This window comes from Poecilia latipinna, unplaced genomic scaffold (genome assembly GCF_001443285.1).
Source record: "Poecilia latipinna isolate Pla-1442-1.1 unplaced genomic scaffold, P_latipinna-1.0 Scaffold38, whole genome shotgun sequence".
Lineage (NCBI taxonomy): Eukaryota > Metazoa > Chordata > Actinopteri > Cyprinodontiformes > Poeciliidae > Poecilia > Poecilia latipinna.
The window spans coordinates 559689-578513 of record NW_015112654.1 but is presented as its reverse complement, the minus strand read 5'-3'; the positions used below and the strand labels follow the sequence as shown (position 1 = coordinate 578513).

Sequence of the window (18825 nt, the reverse complement as noted above, 5' to 3'; positions counted from 1 at the left end):
GCCAGGGAAGTTTAATCCCCTTCAACTGCATCCTCTGTGGGGAAAATGAACCTTTTGCCAATCAATGCTAATTGATTTTACTTTTCGACATTGACCACCACCACCACCCTCTTTCCACAAACCCTCCCGGCCTTTGGACAGCCATTGTAATTTCAGCGGGCACCTGATAAGCTACCTGCTCCATAATAAATCAATTGTAATTAGCAAGAAAGGCGGTCCGAGCTGCTGTTGGGGGGTTGATGAAAAGGAGGAGGAGGAGGAGAAAGAGGGGCGCGCACGCGTATCCAAACTGCACCACTTTACATCCATGTTGCCCATCCATGTCCGCTGCTTCCCTTTTTCTGCTTCTTATTGGTGTGAACGCTGAAAAAGATTCATTCACCTCTTTGGTCCAAATTCTGTTTATCTTGTTCTATTTCAACCATTCAGTCTTTACAACTTTCAGCTCTTATGAATTTTCTGCTCCACTATAAACATGCAACTTTTACTAAAAACATATTTTCTCTTAATATTCCACATTTTTCCAAGTAAGCTTTCTCCTTCCACAGACTTTTTTGAACAAATTTACTCTATTTAATTTTCCATTAGGGCTGAAAAACAAATCATGATTGCCGTCTGTGATATGTTGTATGAGATTTTCATATCAGTTGCTATCGACAATTGAGTCTTTTTGTTTTAAATATCTGAAATACTTCTAAACTGGTGACATGACCTCTCCTGTTCCATCCAGTTTTCTCTCCACGTTGTTACTTTTATTTTTACGCAGTCGTGAGGCAAGGCGGCCAAATCTGAAACTGCTGCTGTGCTAGCAACAACTCGACAGGTTGTTGCTAGGTAACCAAAGAGTGAGCGAGTTAGTTGATGTTGCTTAGCTGGTCGTGAGAAGTTGAGCAGCTAAAACCTTTCCTCTGCCTACATCCCCCAGAATGCTGTGCGGTTCTGGTTTGGAGTTTACTGAATTATCAAATATATCAGATGTGTCTATCGCAATATATGTTATTGATCCATTGTCCAGCCCTATGTTCACTTTTCTAATTACACAGATTTGTTTTTTCTGGTCTTATCTGTGCTCCTTTAATCAATCAATCAATCAATCAATCAAGTTTATTTGTACAGCACATTTCAGCACCCAGGCAATTCAAAGTGCTTTACATCATAAAAACATAAAAACATCAAACACGTCATACAGTGAAAACCAGTTCCTGATGTCACATTTTGTGACATCAGGTGTTTTGTCTCGTTAATGGTGCGCAACCCTGAGTGGACGACTCTTTATATATCAGGTTTGTCTGATGTGCCCACATTTGTGTGTGTGTGTGTGTGTGTGTGTGTGTGTGTGTGTGTGTGTGTGTGTGTGTGTGTGTGTGTGTGTGTGTGTGTGCAGTGTGGAAGCAGAGATTGTGTGTGTGTGGAGAGGTGCTGTGTGTCGTGTCACTGCCGTCCTCTCCGCCTTCATGTGGACATGTTGGATTTGCAGCCGACTAACTTATCAGCCGGCCTTATTTTCCTCCCTAAGGGAAGCACTTAACATTCAGCGGCTCTTCCTTTTCTGCAGCAGACACAGATAGTCCTGAGCTGCTGGCAGGAAGGCTGCCGACGTGCCACGATCTGTCACCGTCCGTGTGTTTGTGTCCACCTCTGAGTGCGTGTGCATGCGTGTGTGTGTGTGTGTGGGAGCACACAGGTGTGTAGTTTTTATTTGGTGCTCGGGCGGGTCTATTGAGCAGTGGTCGGGAGTGCGAGTAATTGCTGATTTGGTTGGCCAGTCAATGACACAGACAGACAGAGATGAGAGAAGGTGAGAGAAAAACACATCTGTGATCCACCTGCCCTGACACTCACACACCCTGCTGGGAAAAATATATGCCTGCAGTCAGTCAAACACTCCTCCATCTGTCACACCGGATGCTGTGACTGCACACGCAAACTGCAAGAAGAGCTCAAAGAGTGGGGAAAATATGCAAACAAGGAGTAAAATCTCTGAAAAGATAAACACTTTAGTTTTAGATCAGGAGGTTTTCTCGACCACTTGATTTAGCAGAAGTCAAATTTGATTCCATTTTTAAATAGCAGTGATACAAAACCGCCTTACTGTGAGGACAGGGGCGTCAAAACAATTTGTCCTGTGGGGCAAAATTGTCAAGCTAAAAATTCTCATGATCCAAAAAAATAAAAAAGCAGTCTAATTTTTATATATATATTCTTTGTAATAGATGTTATGTATCCTAGAGCCAAAAATTTACATTAGTTTTACACATTTGGGGTACCAAAAGAAAAGCATCTAGTTTTCTGTTTCTTTTGGGCCCAATTAACCACATTTATGTTCCGTAATAAGAACAGGATTTGAGTTGCTTTCTTTTGATGCTAAGGCTAGCTAGCACACTGGAAAGGCGGTTCGCCCAGGGTGCCAAACAGGCAGGGACCGCAGCCGAGTGTGAAAAAAACTAAGGTGCAGTTTGATGCAGATCAGGTGTGAAACTCTTTGACATTCAGAGAGAAACTGCTGCGTAGTGAGACATCGGGGCAAGTGAAGATCTCCAGCCTGCCGCTGATGTCATTCTGAGCATGCTCAGTGATAACCACCTCCTTGTACCGTGTTGGGGTGATGCCAGCCGGGGAAATGCCATCTGTATGCCACACTCTCATCTCCCTGCCGCAAAATTGATCCACTATGCCCTCTTTATCTGCTTACCGACTCACACCTATGTTTGGATACACACACACACACACACACACACACAAAGCGATGTCTTGGCTCGCTGTAAAGGACTGTGTGTGTGTGTGTGTGTGTTTTAAAGTGGACACCCTCTTGCTGTATAAAAGGGATTTATGCATAGCTGGGTCCCTGAGTTTTTCCTGTTACGGTTTGATATGATAAGCCTTTTTTTATATGTTTAAAATCAATATGTAATCCTATGCAGGAGCTTATCCCTCTCCACACACACACACACACACGCCCCACGTCATTTGTAAATCTATTTGGGCTTTGTAACACATCGGGGCGGTGTGCTTCAGACCCTGATTGATTAGGTGCACTATGCAATCCGATCACATGGGCGACTTTTGATGATGTCGCCGACTCTTTCAGCGCCGAGTCGACAGAAACCGATGACAACAAACGTCTTTATGGGAAATCACAGAGCGCCTGTTATTAGTTAATGTAACATTAAAATTAGATATGATTGAAATCATTTGCATGTTGGATCTTTCAGCAGTGAACATTCTGAACAGGAGTTGAAATCCTGCAGGTCGTCCAGCTTCACGCCTGTTTTAAAATGTTTTCTAGATATCCAAATCAGATTCTTTCTTTACAAGAGAAAACAAACTGTAGCTGGTGTCAAGTTATAGCAAGGTTTTAAAATCACTTTTCTTCATATTGTTTCTACAGTTCAGTTTAAAGTAGAGATTTCTCAAATCAGTGAAAATTGTTGGTATAGTGCAGCATTGCACCTCCCCCACCTGTTGCTGTGGACTTACACATTAATAAGAACGGTGCTTGTTATTGTGTAGAAAATAGTTTCTTTTCAGTTTTGAGCAAAATAAATTACTGTTGAGCAGTTTTGTTAATTATTTTTATAAATACCGTAACGCTGTGGTATTTTTATCCTAACCTGAGAATCTCACACCAGCCCAGGTTTAATCTGATCTAACATCTGGATGACAATGTTCTCTGGATTTATCCTGGATAATAAAAATGTTCCAATCAGATTCACATCTATAAGTTGGAAAATCTTTCTATTCATGATTCTTGTTGATGCTTCCTTTTGTTTCCTAATAAGTTTTCTGCATCTAGCTGCAACGTTAGTGGAAAACTTTAGTTTCTCAAACACTCACTTATGCCTGCATCAGTAAAATTTACTTAAAAAAAAAAATATATATATATATACATATATATATATATATATATATATATAAGTGAAATTGTGTAAGTTACACCTTTGCTGAATGAAGACAAAAATGTTCTTCCCAGCTGTTTTCCATTGATTTTAATGTTTTAATGGATTTATGATGTGTAAAAATCTATTTAAATAATGGAAGTTTTCTATAAAGTATAATCTGTGAAGGCTCAACAAAAAGCACATTTTACACATTTAATTCTATTTCCTGTATCATTGATTTTCAATCATTGTTTCCAGATCAAAGCAGTTTGTATTCTTTAAAATAACTTAGTAAAAAGTATTGTCTTTCTAATGGCGTAGATTGGAGTGATGATGTTGACACTTTGTTTTCAACACCATTTTAAATGTTACAAATCTTGTTGCGTTTTCCAAACTGAATCGGTCATGGAAAAAAGTTGTGGTTTTGTGCAAAACTGCTGAACTTTTCAGGCCTGGTTTGATTTTTCTAAGCTTGAACTCCTGAAGATTCTACCAACAAACATTAGTTTTCCTCTCCGTTACGTTTCGCATGTGATGCAGCGGAAGGATCTGTTTTGATCTACCAGACGTTTTCCTTTGCCCGTCGTCTTTCTTTTCCTTCACTGACACTTTTTGTCTCCTGACTCCTACCCGGCCTTCAGCCAGCCGCAGCCTTGCGGGGCCTTTTTTTTTGTTTTGGTCATGAAGCGGGTTGAGGAACGACAGGGAATCCGTTGATATTTCAGCGCTTGTGGCTTGTAGAAAATTCTCAGGAGATCTCGGCTCCAACTGCTTTGACGTTTTGTCGTTGTGTTTGGTTTGAGCAGGAGAGCGAGGCAGGCAGCTGCATGCCGGACAGTCTCGCCGGGCTTCGGACCAGTTTGCGCTCTTGAATAAATTTAGCGGCGGTGAGAGCCGTGGGGTTGGGGGGAGTGGGAGGGGCGGAGACGAGGGTTTTGTACGGATTTAAACCAGCGCATTCTTGTGTGTGATGCCGAGGCTCACATGGTTACCACTGGCGCGCTCAGTGAGGTTCATCTGAACACCTCCTTAGTCCTGAACCTCCCACTACCTCCAACTCTCTCTCCCTCTCGCTCTGATGGAGGGGGCGGGGCTTATTGGGGGGCTGCAGGGTGTTTTGTTTGTTCCTCTGTCTCTAGTTACCCAGCCTGCCCCGCTCTGGTGTTGCCTGGTCACGTCTCTCATCGGCTCTTTTTATTGTTTACCTTCCTAATGAGGGGGGCGGGGCTCTGCTGGACTTGATTGACGCCTCTCCCTCTCCCCCCTCCTACACCTAAACACTCTTTAGCTCTTCCCCTTCAGGAATCAACCAGGGTTTGGCTTTTTGGCTCACCACTGCTTTGAAGGAGGAGAACATTTTTAAACCTTTGTGGTTTGGAAGGAAGTTTTCAGATGAATTTTTTCCTTCCCTTTCTGTGGGCTGGCGTATCGGGTGTGTGTGGGGGGGAGGGGGGGGGGCATGGGAGAGGTGTGACGACTTCCTGTCGCATAATTATCTAAACCTGATGACTCATCGAATTCACCGTGTCCCAGATAAGCCCACATTCTCTCCGTCCTAAATTACTGCTCGAGTCAAAAAAAAAAAAAAAAAAAACACAAACAGCGCTCAGATGCAAGTTTAGACACATTTCTGAAGAGTTTGACGACTCAGAGTAAATTTAATAAAGGCACTGCAGAAACACAACATGTCACAAACTATTTTTGCTCCACTTGCTGCTGCAAATGTCTTAGTTCACTTGAAATAAGACAAAACCAACTTGTATGTAACTTTTCACCAAAAAATAGGAGCTTGGGTTAATTTCTTAATATTGATGAAAACATATCAGTTCCACTGGCAGATTATTTCACTTATAACAAGACATTTTCCTGTGTTATAAGCAAAATAATCTGTCAATGGAACTAAACCCTTTTCATCAATATGAGGGATTATTGACTGAAAACAAGCTTCCATATCTTGCTAAAAAAGTTATTTATGACTGAGTTTTTTCTTGTGCAAAGACATTTGAGGTGGAAACGAGACCAAAAACATTTTGTGAGATTTTGTAATTTTGCCGGAAGACGCTGAGAGCCAAATATTGGGAGTGTGTTTGTTTCGCTCTATAGCTGACTTCAAAGGCACGAGCAGGGCCAATCAGGAGAGAGCAAACCTTTCAGGACCAACACACTGGGCCCAGCAGGACTCACACACACAGACACACACACACACACGCACACACACACACAGTCTAACTGCTGCAATTTGACTCAACAAGAGGGGAGTCAGGGGGTGGATATTTATTTTTAATAAAGCTCACGTATTTTAGGACTGACAATTCACAACATTCCTATTCCTCTGGGATCAATGTTGATAGAGAGAAGTTAGTCTACAGAAGCAGTGCGGTGCTTCAGCTGTGTTTGGATTCTCTCTGGGATGTGTGTGTGTGCGTGCGTGCGTGCGTGCGTGTGTGTGTGTGTGTGTGTGTGTGTGGGGCTGCAGAGAAGCCGAAGATATCCTGCTCTCCTTAAGCTGCAAAGCAGCCAAATAAATCTGCACACTCTGACGTTGGCGCTCTTCAGCCGAAGCGACTTCGGATCAGGGTGTGTTGGAGAAACGTGGAGGATTTGTTTAAATCACACAGAAACGTTGTGATGATGTTCGTGTTTTTTGGGGCGGGGTGGCTGGGGGGGGGGGGCTAAGGGAGGGCGTAGCGCTGCCCCCAGTGGTGCCTGAACATAGAGCCGAGGCGGATATTTGAGCCCCAGGGGGAAGTGGGTGCTCCCCTGTAGGCAGCCCCCCCTCCTGGGGGAGGCTGAGGGGATTTGGATCAGGTCCCACCTGGGCCCTGTGGGGCCCCTTCCTGGAAAGTCCCTAGAGAACTGAGGCTAGAGTCAGGGGGGTTGGGGGGCCTCACCTGCTTGTTTATTTAAAGGAACTGATCAGAAAACTAATTATTTTCACCCAAATCATCACTACAAGACTTGATGATGTCTTCATTCCCGCTGAAACACGAGTATTTCCGTTTGATCAAACGTTTTCAGTTCTCTGATCAATACCTGGACATCCACAGTGGCAGTATGGTCCTGTGGGAGCGTGGGTCCTTGTATCTCCATGCGTGTCAAAGCTGCACATCGCTGTGACGATATGCTTCAAGGACGTTTGCTCAGAATGGAGTGTGTCTCCACCGATCCTCAGCTCGGTCCAACAGGACGACCTTTGACCCGCGGGTTCACCGTTCAAACTCCTGAAGCTGGGAGTCTCTTTAAAGACGTTGGTTTTATAGAGATGCAGTTTTTTCCACTCGGTGTGACGTAACGTTTTCTTCCTTCAGGTGTCAAAAGTCTGAAGCTTCCTCTGATTTTTGCAGACTGGCAGAAAACTGAAGCCCAGAAGAGACGAGAGCAGCTCCTGCTGGACGAACTGGTCATACTGGTCAACAAACGGGACGCACTGGTCCGGGACCTGGACGCCCAGGAGAAAGAGTGAGTTACTTACAGAACAATCAAGAAACGTATGAAAGTGGTTTCAAGCAATCAGGGGCTTTCAAGGCCTCCGGTGCCCGTTTTTTTTTTTTTTTTTTTTCCCCCTCTGGTACTCCGGTCGATCCGACCCCACCTTTGGGGGTGGGATCTCTTCCAGATCTGTGGTGCCAGGAAGGGTGAAAGGTCAGAGTGTGGCCCCTGGCACGAATCCACCATGGCACTGCTTCATCCCCCCACCACACCGCAGCTCACAGGGAGCCGGGAGCACCAACACACACACGCACACACACACACCTCCTTCGGGACTCGTGACGTTTTGATGTTTGTGGTCCACAGGGCCGAGGCAGAGGACGAGCACCTGGAGAGGACGCTGGAGCAGAACAAAGGCAAGATGGCCAAGAAAGAGGAGAAGTGTGTCCTTCAGTGATCAAACCAACAAAATGTAGCCGATTAAAGAAATGTATCATCATGAATATCCTCACTTTTCCTATTGTTTCATAGCAGCTCGTAGAATTCTGACGAGGTTTTTAGTCCACTTTGACAAGCAGAGACTCAAACTTTGCACCAACTTTCTATCGAATCACAGTTTCCACTTTTTTTTCTTTTTTTTTTTGCATTTGAACTCCCAGTTATTAAAAAACAAAACAAAAACGGTACCGTTACGTAATATAAATATGTTTTCAAGATGGAGAGCGCAGAGCAGAATGAGGACACCAGAGGTACAACACAACTGGGTTTGATGAGGGGAACATTTCCCATCATCATCATCATCTTCAAATTTTTTTTTAAGAAGAAAAGAAACAAGACGTGATTTTTTTGAGCTTACTTGACATTTAGTTGCTTCACTTTATACTTGTAAAATATCTTAACTGCATTACTGTTTATAAATCTTGCATAAATCTTTCCTGTTTTTTTATTATTACTATTATTATTATTAGTATTATTATTATTACTATTGTCTTGGCTTGAAACCAAAAGAAATAGTTAAGAAAAAAAAGGTCATTGTATATTTCCTTCATTTTTCTGCTTTCTGGATCCTCCTTTGAATCCCCTACAGCCTGAACAACAGATATGTTTATTATTTATTGTTGCTTGTGAGTGAGTACTCTGTCACGTTTCATGTTTGTTTTGTTTTTTGTTTTTTTGTTTTTTGCTCAGCTAATTTTGGTTCCTATTTATTGTTGTTGGAAGAGGAGAGAAAAAAATGTTGCTTCCATTTGTATCTCTTAGAGCTCCACATGTCCTTTACCTGTGAACATTTATCTGATTATTTATTCCAGTCATAACCCAAGTCTCCAGTAATAAAGTCCTTATGATTTCATACTCCACAGCAGGGTGTGTGGCGTGTTTTATGTCACTCTAAAGCAGATTTAGGTTTTTTAAGGTGAGCATTATAGCTGTTTTATTGTTCACTATGATCTCAGCTCCACTATTTGTCTGTTTTGGGTTCATTTTGCACAATTTGTCAGCTGATGAAGTGGCCTTCATCAGCTTCCTTTCTTCAAATCTCCTGCTGTTTTATATAAATTTGTGTTGAGAATTTCACTCTGAACAGTTTCCACTGAAGGATATTTTTAAAACAAATCTTTTTTTTTTTCCTTTTTTTTCCCGGTTTCCTGAGCCGACCTGGAGAGAACCGAGAAAATTTTAGATCTTTTTATATTTACCTTTTTAAGATGACAGATTTTTTTTTAAGCTGCATTATTCCCTGATGTCAAACCGAGGTGACCTGTGAAACGTGTCTCTGGAAAACGGGGCCGCAGACGCAGGATGAGCGCGGGTTAACCCTCCGCTCCGTCCCCGCAGGCAGCCCTCCCATCCGCGATGAAAGCGGTGAAATCGGTTGTGACAGCAGACGTCCTCCTCGGCTTCTCTGATACTTTCAGATTAATTTGTTGATCTGTTTCTTCTCTGCTTGGGACCGACTTTTTCTTTTCTTTCTTTTCTTTTTTTTTTGCGCGCACATTACGCACGGTGCGTCCCCGGAGGCGCTTTGTTTTACACTCTGGCTGTGAGGACGTTAAAATAATACTCCACATTTAAAGTAAATTTAATCTTTTATAACTTGTTTCGGTTTTCAAACACTTTTTAAAATATCCATAATTATGGAGGCGGCAAACTGAACTTTTTGTCGAAGTTTTGAGCTCGGTTTGGTTCATTTTGGAAATTCACCTCTCAAATCTGCGCTCAAATCGCACACTTGGCAATAAACAAACGCCTGAAATGATTCTGACTTACCTCTGTTGCTCCACTTGCTGGTTATGGATAATTTATTAATGTTCCAGTTGCAGGAAAAAATATATATAAACGGGTGGGAAAAACATCTGGATCCTGTCTCCTTTCGGCGGGACCTTCGCTGCGTTTTCCCCCGACAGGTGCTGCGCGCCGCTCGGCCTCCGCAGCTCGCTGGGAGCCGGGAGCTCCAGAGCTCTCCGTGCGACGGGAACCCGGAGCTTCCCGCAACAAGCCACTCTGAGGTTTATGCATCATCGTTTTAATAAGCACCGACAACATCCCCGCAGATCCGAGCTTCTTCCAATCCTCCCGGCTGAAGGGACAAAACTTTTCAACCCCCCACCCCCTCCTGCTCTCCTCTGCTCCGCTCTAATCCCAGGCTTTACCAGCTCAGCATTAAGAAAATTCAACTGCAATTTGGGATTAGACAAAATGCTCTTATTACAAAAAGCTTGGTGCAACTTGATAACTTGATACTTGTTCAGGGGGGTTTATCTGGAGGTCTCACATCGAGAAAAGGAAGAGGGGAGAAAAAAAACAAGAAATGTGAGGGGAAATGTCAGAATAAGCCGTCTCTTTTGTGTTGGGAAGGCCATATTTGTTGAATGGCCTTTTTGCATAATTTAACGGAGCCTCTGTGTGTGTGTGTGTGTGTGTGTGTGTGAACAGGAGGGGTGCTGGTATTTGGATCTTTGGCGGGCCTCTGACTGCTTGGACTTCAGAAATAAAATGCAGAAAAGGTGCGGGGAAGGGTTTGACCTCTTTCAAATCACCTTTCATTTCTCCCCTGCTTCTTTCATGTCTGATTTTGATCTGATTTGATCCTGAGCGGCTGCGTTAAAAAAAAAGCCGCCTTTTAAGCATCACCACTGCAGGCCTCGACACAACCTGCAGCATTTATCTGTATAGTCAAAGTCCTCGTGCGTGCTCTGCTTTAACGCGTAAAGATGTAATTTCCACCCCTTCACTTGACTCCATTTTGTTTATTCTGCATTTGAGATCCGCGGGTTTTTTTTTTTCTGTTTTGACCTTCAACAACAAATGGACAGAAAATTCAAACGTATTCATCTTAAAAGGTTTTGCTTTTAAAAACATCAACGTGCTCGAGCGGCTGCAGCTTCTGCCTTTTTTTTTAACCCGCTTCCTCCGCAGTGAGTTGGAGGTCTTTTCCTATTAAACTTTACGTCAACCATCCTCAAATGTAATTCTAAATGGGGATTAAACCTCATTAATATTCATGAGATTTGTCTCTGTGTGTGAGTGTGTAGAGGAGGAAAAAAAAGAGAGGGAAAAGAGGGAGGGGATATCAATAAAAATCAAAATGGGTAAATTTAACTTCTCATCGCCTGGTTTCATCGCTCCACTTTTCTTTCTTTCTTTTTTATTTTTTAAAGATGGGAAATAGTTTTGCAAAGGAGATTTAAAAAAATAAACAGAAGTGGATTTGAGCCTCAAAGTGGCAAATTTCCCCCCATTATTTCTTCATGTTTGGTAGAAAAATCCCACATTTGCAGATGATGTGACGCTTAAAAAAACACAATGGCGTTTTCTGTCAAGAAAATAAAATCCCACATGTTCAGTTTTATTTCAAGTGCTCTGTCACCTCTTTGCCTGCATCTCCCTCTCGATTCAGTCCGTTCCAGTTTGCGCACTCACTCTGACTCACAGCGGAGCGGCAGGCCCGCTGCTGCTGCTGCTGCTGCGGGCCTCTGAATCGTTTCCATCTTCTATAAAAGCCTCCGAGCTTCTTCCCCCTGCTCTCCGGGATCTGTCCGTGGAGGAGGTGCAGCGGGAGGTGGAGGGGTGGGTGGTGGGAGAAAAGGGGGCGGTGTCCTCCCCTCGCCTCGCCTCTCCCTCTCCCCAATGTCTGCCGCCGCGAGCTCATTGGCGGCCCGCGCCGTCCGTCACGGCCGCAGCCACTCTGTGATTGGCTGCGGGAGGCGGATCCCGCAGGTGATCCTCCGCTCATAGAGGCGCGGGGCGGAGAGAAGGTGATCAATCTCCATCCGTCTCCATTAGAAATCACCTTCAACAGCCTGACAGACGACGACGAGCCCCCCTGAAAAAAGCAAATGAGTTTGATTTGTGAGGCCGTAAAAACGCCCGGAACCGCGGCGAGGACGCGCTGAGCCCGTCTGCGCCTCCTTTAAAAATATATATATATATATATATATATATATATATATATATATATATCCCGTGATGCCGCTGGCTTTGCGCACTGTTCGGTTTTGAGCAAGTCTGCGACTTCTTCGGCAGGCTTCCTCCTGCTGGATAATTTTACTCGCCTCTTGCGGTCCGAGGGCTCGGGAGGAAAGAAGGAAGGAAGGAGTAAAACAAGGTAAAGTTTTTATTATTATTATTATTATTATTTATTTCTCTCTCACTTTTAAGACTTAAACTTTTTTAAGTTTTGGCGACAGAATCTAATTCAATTTGCGTAAGAATCTTCCGCAGATATATCAATTAATACCGCAAAGTGAAGGACTTTCAGCTTCAGCCGAATCAACTTTCCTCCAGGAGTGCAGATAATTTTCACATTTCAATTCCAAATCTTCCCTTTGAGTTTTTTCTCCTCTTCTTTTTTTTTTTCTCTTACTGAGCGCAATTGGCCATTAAAGCGTGTGAAGCACTCTGTAGATAATTGGAGAGGCGTGTTTTGGTTTTTTGTTAATTTATTTCGCTGATAAGAGCCCTTGTGAAGCGCTCGCTCTTTCTCCCCGGAGGTCTAATCTAAATTCTAATGGAGTTCATTTGCACCGAGATGTCGTCCTCTCCTCTCCGCTCCTCTCCTCTGCTCCCCGGCCCGCCACGACTGCAATCCACGTCGGCTTGGCTGGGCTTCGGTTCGGCCAGTCAGGCCCCTCATTGTTAGAAATAGTCGCACTAATTTAATTTGCACTCTTTGCGCTGCAGGGCTGTGTTTGGGTTGAGATTTTTGCGGGGAATTATGGAGTCTACGAGTCCAAATTAGTTGTTTTGAATCTTTATCCTATCTAGAATTTATTCAAAGTAGAGTTGATTTAAAAATAACACCTTTCACGTTAATTACGTCTACAAAATTACAAATTTCTATGGACTTAAATGTGTCTAGTTTGCATTAATTTATTCTATTTATTTACTGCACGTTTTAGACGGATGCCTCCCTGTGTGTGTTTTAATGCAGATGGCTGCAGGGACTCCTGCTTGTGGTTGTAAACAACAAAGCAATGACCAGAAAAAACAAAGAAAATAATAAAAAATTAAAACTAAGGACCAGTTTCCAGAAAGGCTTCTGATTGCGTCATTAATATATCAAACGCATTCGTGACCTACTTATATTTCATATTAACGTGCAAGTGTTTTGTCAGAGCAGAGCTACTCAACACACACCATGACACACACACACACACACACTGGAGTTTGACTCGGCTGAGCTGCAGGGTTTTTTTTTCGTGAAAGTTTGTTTAATAGAGCATTGCATGCATTTTTAAAGAGTATTTTTTTTAAGTTGTAAATAGTATTTAAAATGGTTGCTGGGAAAATGCGTGCAAGATGTCGATAATTACAGCCATATAAATGGAAATAAATGCTGCTGTCGTCTAAGTAATCTAACCAAATTAACACGGAAATCAGAACTTTACATCTAAACCTGCAGGGTTCCTCCAGCACCTCTCTCATCCTCTTTCACTATTTAAAGCAGGAACATTATTATAAATCCTGTTTTTAAGTTGTTTTTAAGAGGTGAGATGTGGAGGCTGTCAAACGCACGTCAACTTTTCGTTTGTTTATTTTTCTCATGAAAGTCCTAATAAAACGACTAATACTTGTGTTTAAAGAGCGTGATGATTAAACAGTGCAATTTATCCTGTGTTTTATATCCTACTGCCATGGAAACATAAAAAATATTTATTTTGATGTTTGTAATTGTGCGTCTGTTTTTAATTGTCATTCAGCTCAAGTTGCCCAAAAACAGGACAATATAAAAATGTAATTTTTTGTAAGACCAATTAACGCCATATTTACGCTTAAATGTCAGGCAAATTTCAGACAAAAAGGCCTCGCTTAGACATTTTATTATTATTATTATTATTATTATTATTATCCTCTATGCAGTAACTTGAGTCGGTCCCCTGCTCCGTCAAGCTGCAGCATCGGGGGAAGCTGAACCACTGGCCTGAGCTGGGTGGAGCAGTGACCGCCTGTAGCATGATGTCCTACCTCAAACAGCCCCCCTATGGGGTCAATGGCCTGGGGCTGAGCGGCGCTGCCATGGACCTGCTGCACCCCTCGGTGGGGTACCCAGGTAGGAGCCCCGACACTTTGGTTAACGCTGTTAAACTGCTTGAGAACCGGCGAAATTAATTAAGCTAGCTGCTTAATTTAGCTGCTGTTCTTGCTCGCGCTATTTTTTATTTTTTTTCCCAGTGGAGTGTTTATTTGGGGGGAAATGTAGGTAATGTCTGAAAAAATACACTCTAAGTTTATTTAAAATGTTCAGGCAGTGGGACTGAGTTCAAATGAAACTACTTGGCTGCACTTTAGCCAACTCGGCTTTTATTTTCCACTCCACCGGAGTCAACTTCACTACACATCTGTGGACTGAGTGTCCAGCGTTTGCTCACCGTATTTCGTCCTTCTGGGGCCGCGCCTGTTTCCCGCAGCGACTCCCAGGAAGCAGCGAAGGGAGCGGACCACGTTCACCCGCTCGCAGCTGGACGTCCTGGAGGCTTTGTTCGCCAAAACCCGGTACCCGGACATCTTCATGCGGGAGGAGGTGGCGCTGAAGATCAACCTGCCGGAGTCTCGAGTTCAGGTGAATTGAAATCAACATCCCGAACTGAGGAGGTGGGATGAATAATAAAAAAAAAATTATAACAAACATATTTTATTATCGCACCCAGAAAAAAAAATGCTGTTTTAATATTATTGATAAATTGTAAAAAGCAGAAATTAGATTATTTTTACTGTTAGTGACGTCATTTAATCCAGAACATTCATCGAGTAATCGTTACCGTTAGCCAGCTAGTTTATATCCTAGATTATCTTTAATATTTTCCTAATTTTCACGCACAAAAATGTCACAGAATCCCTTCTCTACACATTCTTAAAACAATTAATAATTAATTACTAAAATCTGAGAAACCTGAATGAGGAAGCTTTTTTTTTCAACAGTATTTTAGATTAATTTTGTGATTGGACAGTCTCTGAGTCAAGTAATTAGCCACTAAAGCAATAAGAGCTTAACTTATGACTAAATTAATTAATGGCAGTAAAAGATTGGCTCATTAGTTAATGGGAAATGTTACTGTAACCACTTTACATCAGAGGCTATAGATGTGGATTATTATGCTGGGGGATTGGTCTACCTGATTTACCTGCACTGCTTTAGTTTAGCTAACAGAAAAACTTCATAATATCCTGCAGATTTGTTCATGAATGCTCATACTTTGACAGTGTATTGGGTCTATATATTTTAAGCAGGTTGATGTTTGCTGTAATTTGATCTGAAATGCAGGAAGAATAAGACGTTTCCCTGGAAATACTGCACACACATTTAAGCGCTGCAGCACAATGCCAGACAAATACTACTCTTAACAGGCATAATGGGGGGAACCGAGGCCGCTGTCTCACAGTTTGAGTTATTTTCAGAATATGTGTGTGAAACAAAATGCTCTACAAGATCCTACCCTCTCAGTGCTCTAGAGTTACCCCACTGTGTGGTGAAACTCAATAGCCTGTTATCTTAGAGCCGTCTACCAGGTATGAAATTAGACCCCTGGCTGATCCAAGCCAAGGGGCCGAGGTGGAAATGAACCTTGATGGATAATAACCCTCAATTTTCCTCCATAATGTACTCCCAGCATGGCCTAGGAGTTTTTCCCTTTATTTGTTTCATGGTGGTTGGTAACTCCCGCTTGGTTTGTGTGTGTGTTTTTTTTTTTTTGCGTGCATTTTTGCGTACAGGTGTGGTTCAAGAACAGGAGGGCCAAGTGTCGCCAGCAGCAGCAGAGCGGCAGCAGCACCAAAGCCAGGCCGCCCAAGAAGAAGTCCTCTCCGGCCCGGGAGAGCACCGGCTCAGAGAGCAGCGGTCAGTTCACCCCACCCGCCGTCTCCAGCGCCGGCTCTTCCTCCTCTTCCACCTCGTCCACCAACCACACAGGCCCCGCAGCGCTCAGCAGCACCTCTACCTCCATCAGCACCGTCTCCTCCATCTGGAGCCCTGCCATCTCTCCAGGAAACGCCCCCGCGCCTGCCGTCGCCCCGCTCCCCGAGCCGGGACCCCCGTCCAACGCCTCCTGCATGCAGCGGTCCATGTCGGGCTCGGCCGCCGCCGCCACCTCCTACCCCATGTCCTACAACCAGACGCCAGGCTACGGCCAGGGCTACCCAGGCCCCTCCAGCTCCTACTTCAGCAGCGTAGACTGTGGCTCCTACCTGGCGCCCATGCACTCCCACCACCACCCCCACCAGCTGAGCCCCATGACGGCCTCCTCCATGTCCGGCCACCCACACCACCACATCAGCCAGTCGTCAGGGCACCACCACCACCACCACCACCAGGCCTACGGCGGCTCTGGCCTGGCCTTCAACTCCTCCGACTGCCTGGATTACAAAGAGCAGACGGCGGCCTCGTCATGGAAACTCAACTTTAACGCCACGGACTGCTTGGACTACAAAGACCAGGCCTCCTGGAGGTTCCAGGTCTTGTGATCAGCTTTTTAACGTTTTTTTTTTCTTCTTCTTGGCTTCTTTTCCTGCTGCCCCCTCTTCTATTAGTTTGTTGCTTGTTATTAAAAACAAAGAGTTTATGAACCATAACGACATGCTCAGCAGTCGAACTGCTCTTCTCCCCACTTGTCCTCCGTATGATAGAGAAAAAAACGAAGAAAAAATTACAAAAAAAAAAAAAAATCCTGTTGAGCATCAGGAGCAGCTTTGAGGCTATTTCTAAAAATTTGGAGGAGCTTAAACTGTTCTACAAAACACGACTCGGACAAACTCCTTCGACCACCAGCCCTCTGGATGGGAGGAATATTTTCCCCTCCGTTGCACTGACGGGGAAACAAACTGCCCTCCTGCCCCTTTTACCTCCAACCCTATCAGATTCTGTACAGTTTTTATTTCTCAAATTTGTTATTTTAGGACCACAGAGATTTTTAGTCAGCTGCGTCATGGAGCTGAAATATGTAAATACTATTTGGGTCAGTTACAGTGACCATGTTTAGTTTTTTTTTTTTGTTTTTTGTTTTTTGTTTTCCTTTTTCTGAATTTAAAATTGTTTATAACAACTTTGGGAGAAAAAAAAACATGCTATGTAAATCTTTCTAAATATTCCAAAGATGATAAATTGGCCATGAAGTTGCGCTTTTTCACATGGGATTTTATTCAGAAAAAAAATACTTAAAAATTTTCGATGTCTTGGATTTAACAAAAGGGGGAAAAAGACATCTGACCGGATGCAGACGTTATTCCAGCCTCTACATTTTCCAACCAGATCTCCTCTCTGGAGCATTGTGGTGACACTGGACATGTTTGAACCGCAGCACTTGGCTTAATTGTGGGGTCAAAGTATTTTTTATTTTATTTTTTATTATTATTATTATTATTATTATTATTATTATTATTATTATTATTATTATTTCTGGAGGGAGGGGGAATGTGGATTTAATGCTCCAAAAGAGAGTGAGATGTTGAATGTATCTTAAAGGCAACCACACTTGCATACATGTTCATCCAATAAAGATCCCTTAAGTCCAAATTAATTTTCCATAAGTGGATTCTGTCTCAGTTTGACTCCCAGCGGGGAGGTTTTTTTTTTTAATATATAATTTATTTATTTATTTATTTATAGATGCTTGTACATCCGAAAATTACAAAATCCACACTGCTGTTTTCTCTCATTTGAACTAGTCACACTTTTATTTAAAGGCTTGTTTATTTTGTTTCTCTCTAATTATAGCGGGGTAAATGCAAATTAGTGCGTAATTAAAACAAGCCTTGAACGCATGTAGGGCCCGCATTTCCATTTTAGAGAACGGATGTTTAATCCTCTCTGCCTGCCTTAAATTGAAACACTAACGTCTCTCCTTGCTTTAGGGAGGCTAATGGTATTTATTTATTTTTATTTTGACTCTGCCGTTTAAAGAAAAAAAAAAAAGCGAAGCCGGAAGACATTTGATCGAGGCGTAATTGAATGCAGCGCAGTAATTGCGTGATAATTACTCCTGGTTTCTCCAAAATAACCCGCAGGAATCTCGGGGCCTCTGATGCGGTAATTACGGAGGTGGGGCCAGGTTAGGGGGGTCACATGTAAGAGTGTGTTTGATGCGTTTATTCTCACAGGCAACAGAAAAACGGCGAGAGGTAACCATAATAATAATAATAATAATAATAATAATGGTGTCAGGAGGCCGCAGAGAGACGAGGAACCTTTTAATTCATGGGTGTATTAACAAAGCAATTTTTTTCTCTCCTCAAACTTTTTCTCCTGCTTTTTTTATATTTTTGACAAATATGTTTATTAAGCATATTTGACTAAATGCGCTTTATAAAGTTATAATTAACTCTGAAGATATACATTTTTAAGGATATGTTTTTTTAAACGATTATAACAAAAAAAGGTTAAACTACCTTCCTTAATTTCTAGCTAAATTACGCTTTTCAAAACGCTTTAAACTAAACAAAAAGTCACGAGTAAGAGTTTGCGTCGTTTTTAAAGGCCAAGGAGCTGAAAAAAAAACTTTAAATCTGATCAGATCAGCGGCCTGATCGATCCGGGCCTCTCTGCCTGCAGGGAGAGCGTCCAGCTGCTGCCCTCGCCTCTGTTTATGTAGATCAGATTCGCAACAGCTGAATAAATATCGGCCGAACTGGGAAACATCAAAAACGTGTTTGCGTCAAGACGCGCAAACAAGCGCTGCGCAATGTCCACCAACAGCGGCGGATTTGTTCGGATTTGCATCAAACAAACATTTGCGGATCAATCTTGCGCGACTCGTCTGAGGAGTTGTGAGGAGCCACAGGTTCTTCATGAGGCAGCTGCGACCCAGGAGTAAAGAAACCAAAACAAAACAAAAAAAGGGATCAGGGTCAGAAAGAAAAGGATGGATTAGCAGCTTGGTTGAGAAAAAAAACACTAAGTGTGAAATATTTGAGAGAATTATTCCACAGAGTAAAGTAAAAAAAAATTTTTGTATTACTTTTAGTGTTTTACGCGTTGCAAGGAATTAGTCAACCAGATTAACCTTCATCTAAAATACGTTTTAAAATG

At 42.8% G+C, this 18825-nt stretch overlaps 2 protein-coding genes and 1 long non-coding RNA gene across 9 annotated transcripts in view; 2 read left to right on the top strand and 1 right to left on the bottom strand.

Annotated features, from left to right (window-relative positions):
• ehbp1 (EH domain binding protein 1) overlaps positions 1–8107 on the top strand; it is a 189335-nt gene extending 181228 nt beyond the window's left edge. For all 7 annotated transcript variants that reach the window (XM_015045733.1, XM_015045743.1, XM_015045785.1 and 4 more), the window contains 2 exons: positions 7223–7337; positions 7674–8107. In XM_015045733.1, coding sequence (XP_014901219.1) covers positions 7223–7337; positions 7674–7764 — 206 coding nt within the window. In that variant the 3' untranslated portion in view covers positions 7765–8107. The remainder of the gene's footprint in view (positions 1–7222; positions 7338–7673) is intronic.
• On the bottom strand, positions 6251–14259 carry LOC106955554 (uncharacterized). The gene is made up of 4 exons (XR_001426601.1): positions 14177–14259; positions 9576–11631; positions 7471–7707; positions 6251–7317 (listed from the first exon to the last, which is right to left on the bottom strand). It is a non-coding gene; the product is annotated as an uncharacterized LOC106955554 (long non-coding RNA).
• otx1 (orthodenticle homeobox 1) lies at positions 11626–17313 on the top strand. Its single transcript, XM_015045797.1, has 4 exons — positions 11626–11913; positions 13668–13857; positions 14216–14367; positions 15519–17313. Exons 2-4 carry the CDS (start codon positions 13761–13763, stop codon positions 16263–16265), a joined length of 996 nt encoding a protein of 331 aa, XP_014901283.1. The 5' UTR covers positions 11626–11913; positions 13668–13760; the 3' UTR covers positions 16266–17313.
• Positions 17314–18825: the final 1512 nt, after the last annotated feature.

What these genes read in the sequence shown, in the direction of transcription:
- otx1 (XM_015045797.1), top strand. Translation starts at nt 13,761, where the DNA reads ATGATGTCCTACCTCAAACAGCCCCCCTATGGGGTCAATGGCCTGGGG. An exon ending in CCCCTCGGTGGGGTACCCAG is followed by an intron (nt 13,858 to 14,215) that starts GTAGGAGCCCCG and finishes TGTTTCCCGCAG; the next exon opens with CGACTCCCAGGAAGCAGCGA. An exon ending in TGCCGGAGTCTCGAGTTCAG is followed by an intron (nt 14,368 to 15,518) that starts GTGAATTGAAAT and finishes TTTTGCGTACAG; the next exon opens with GTGTGGTTCAAGAACAGGAG.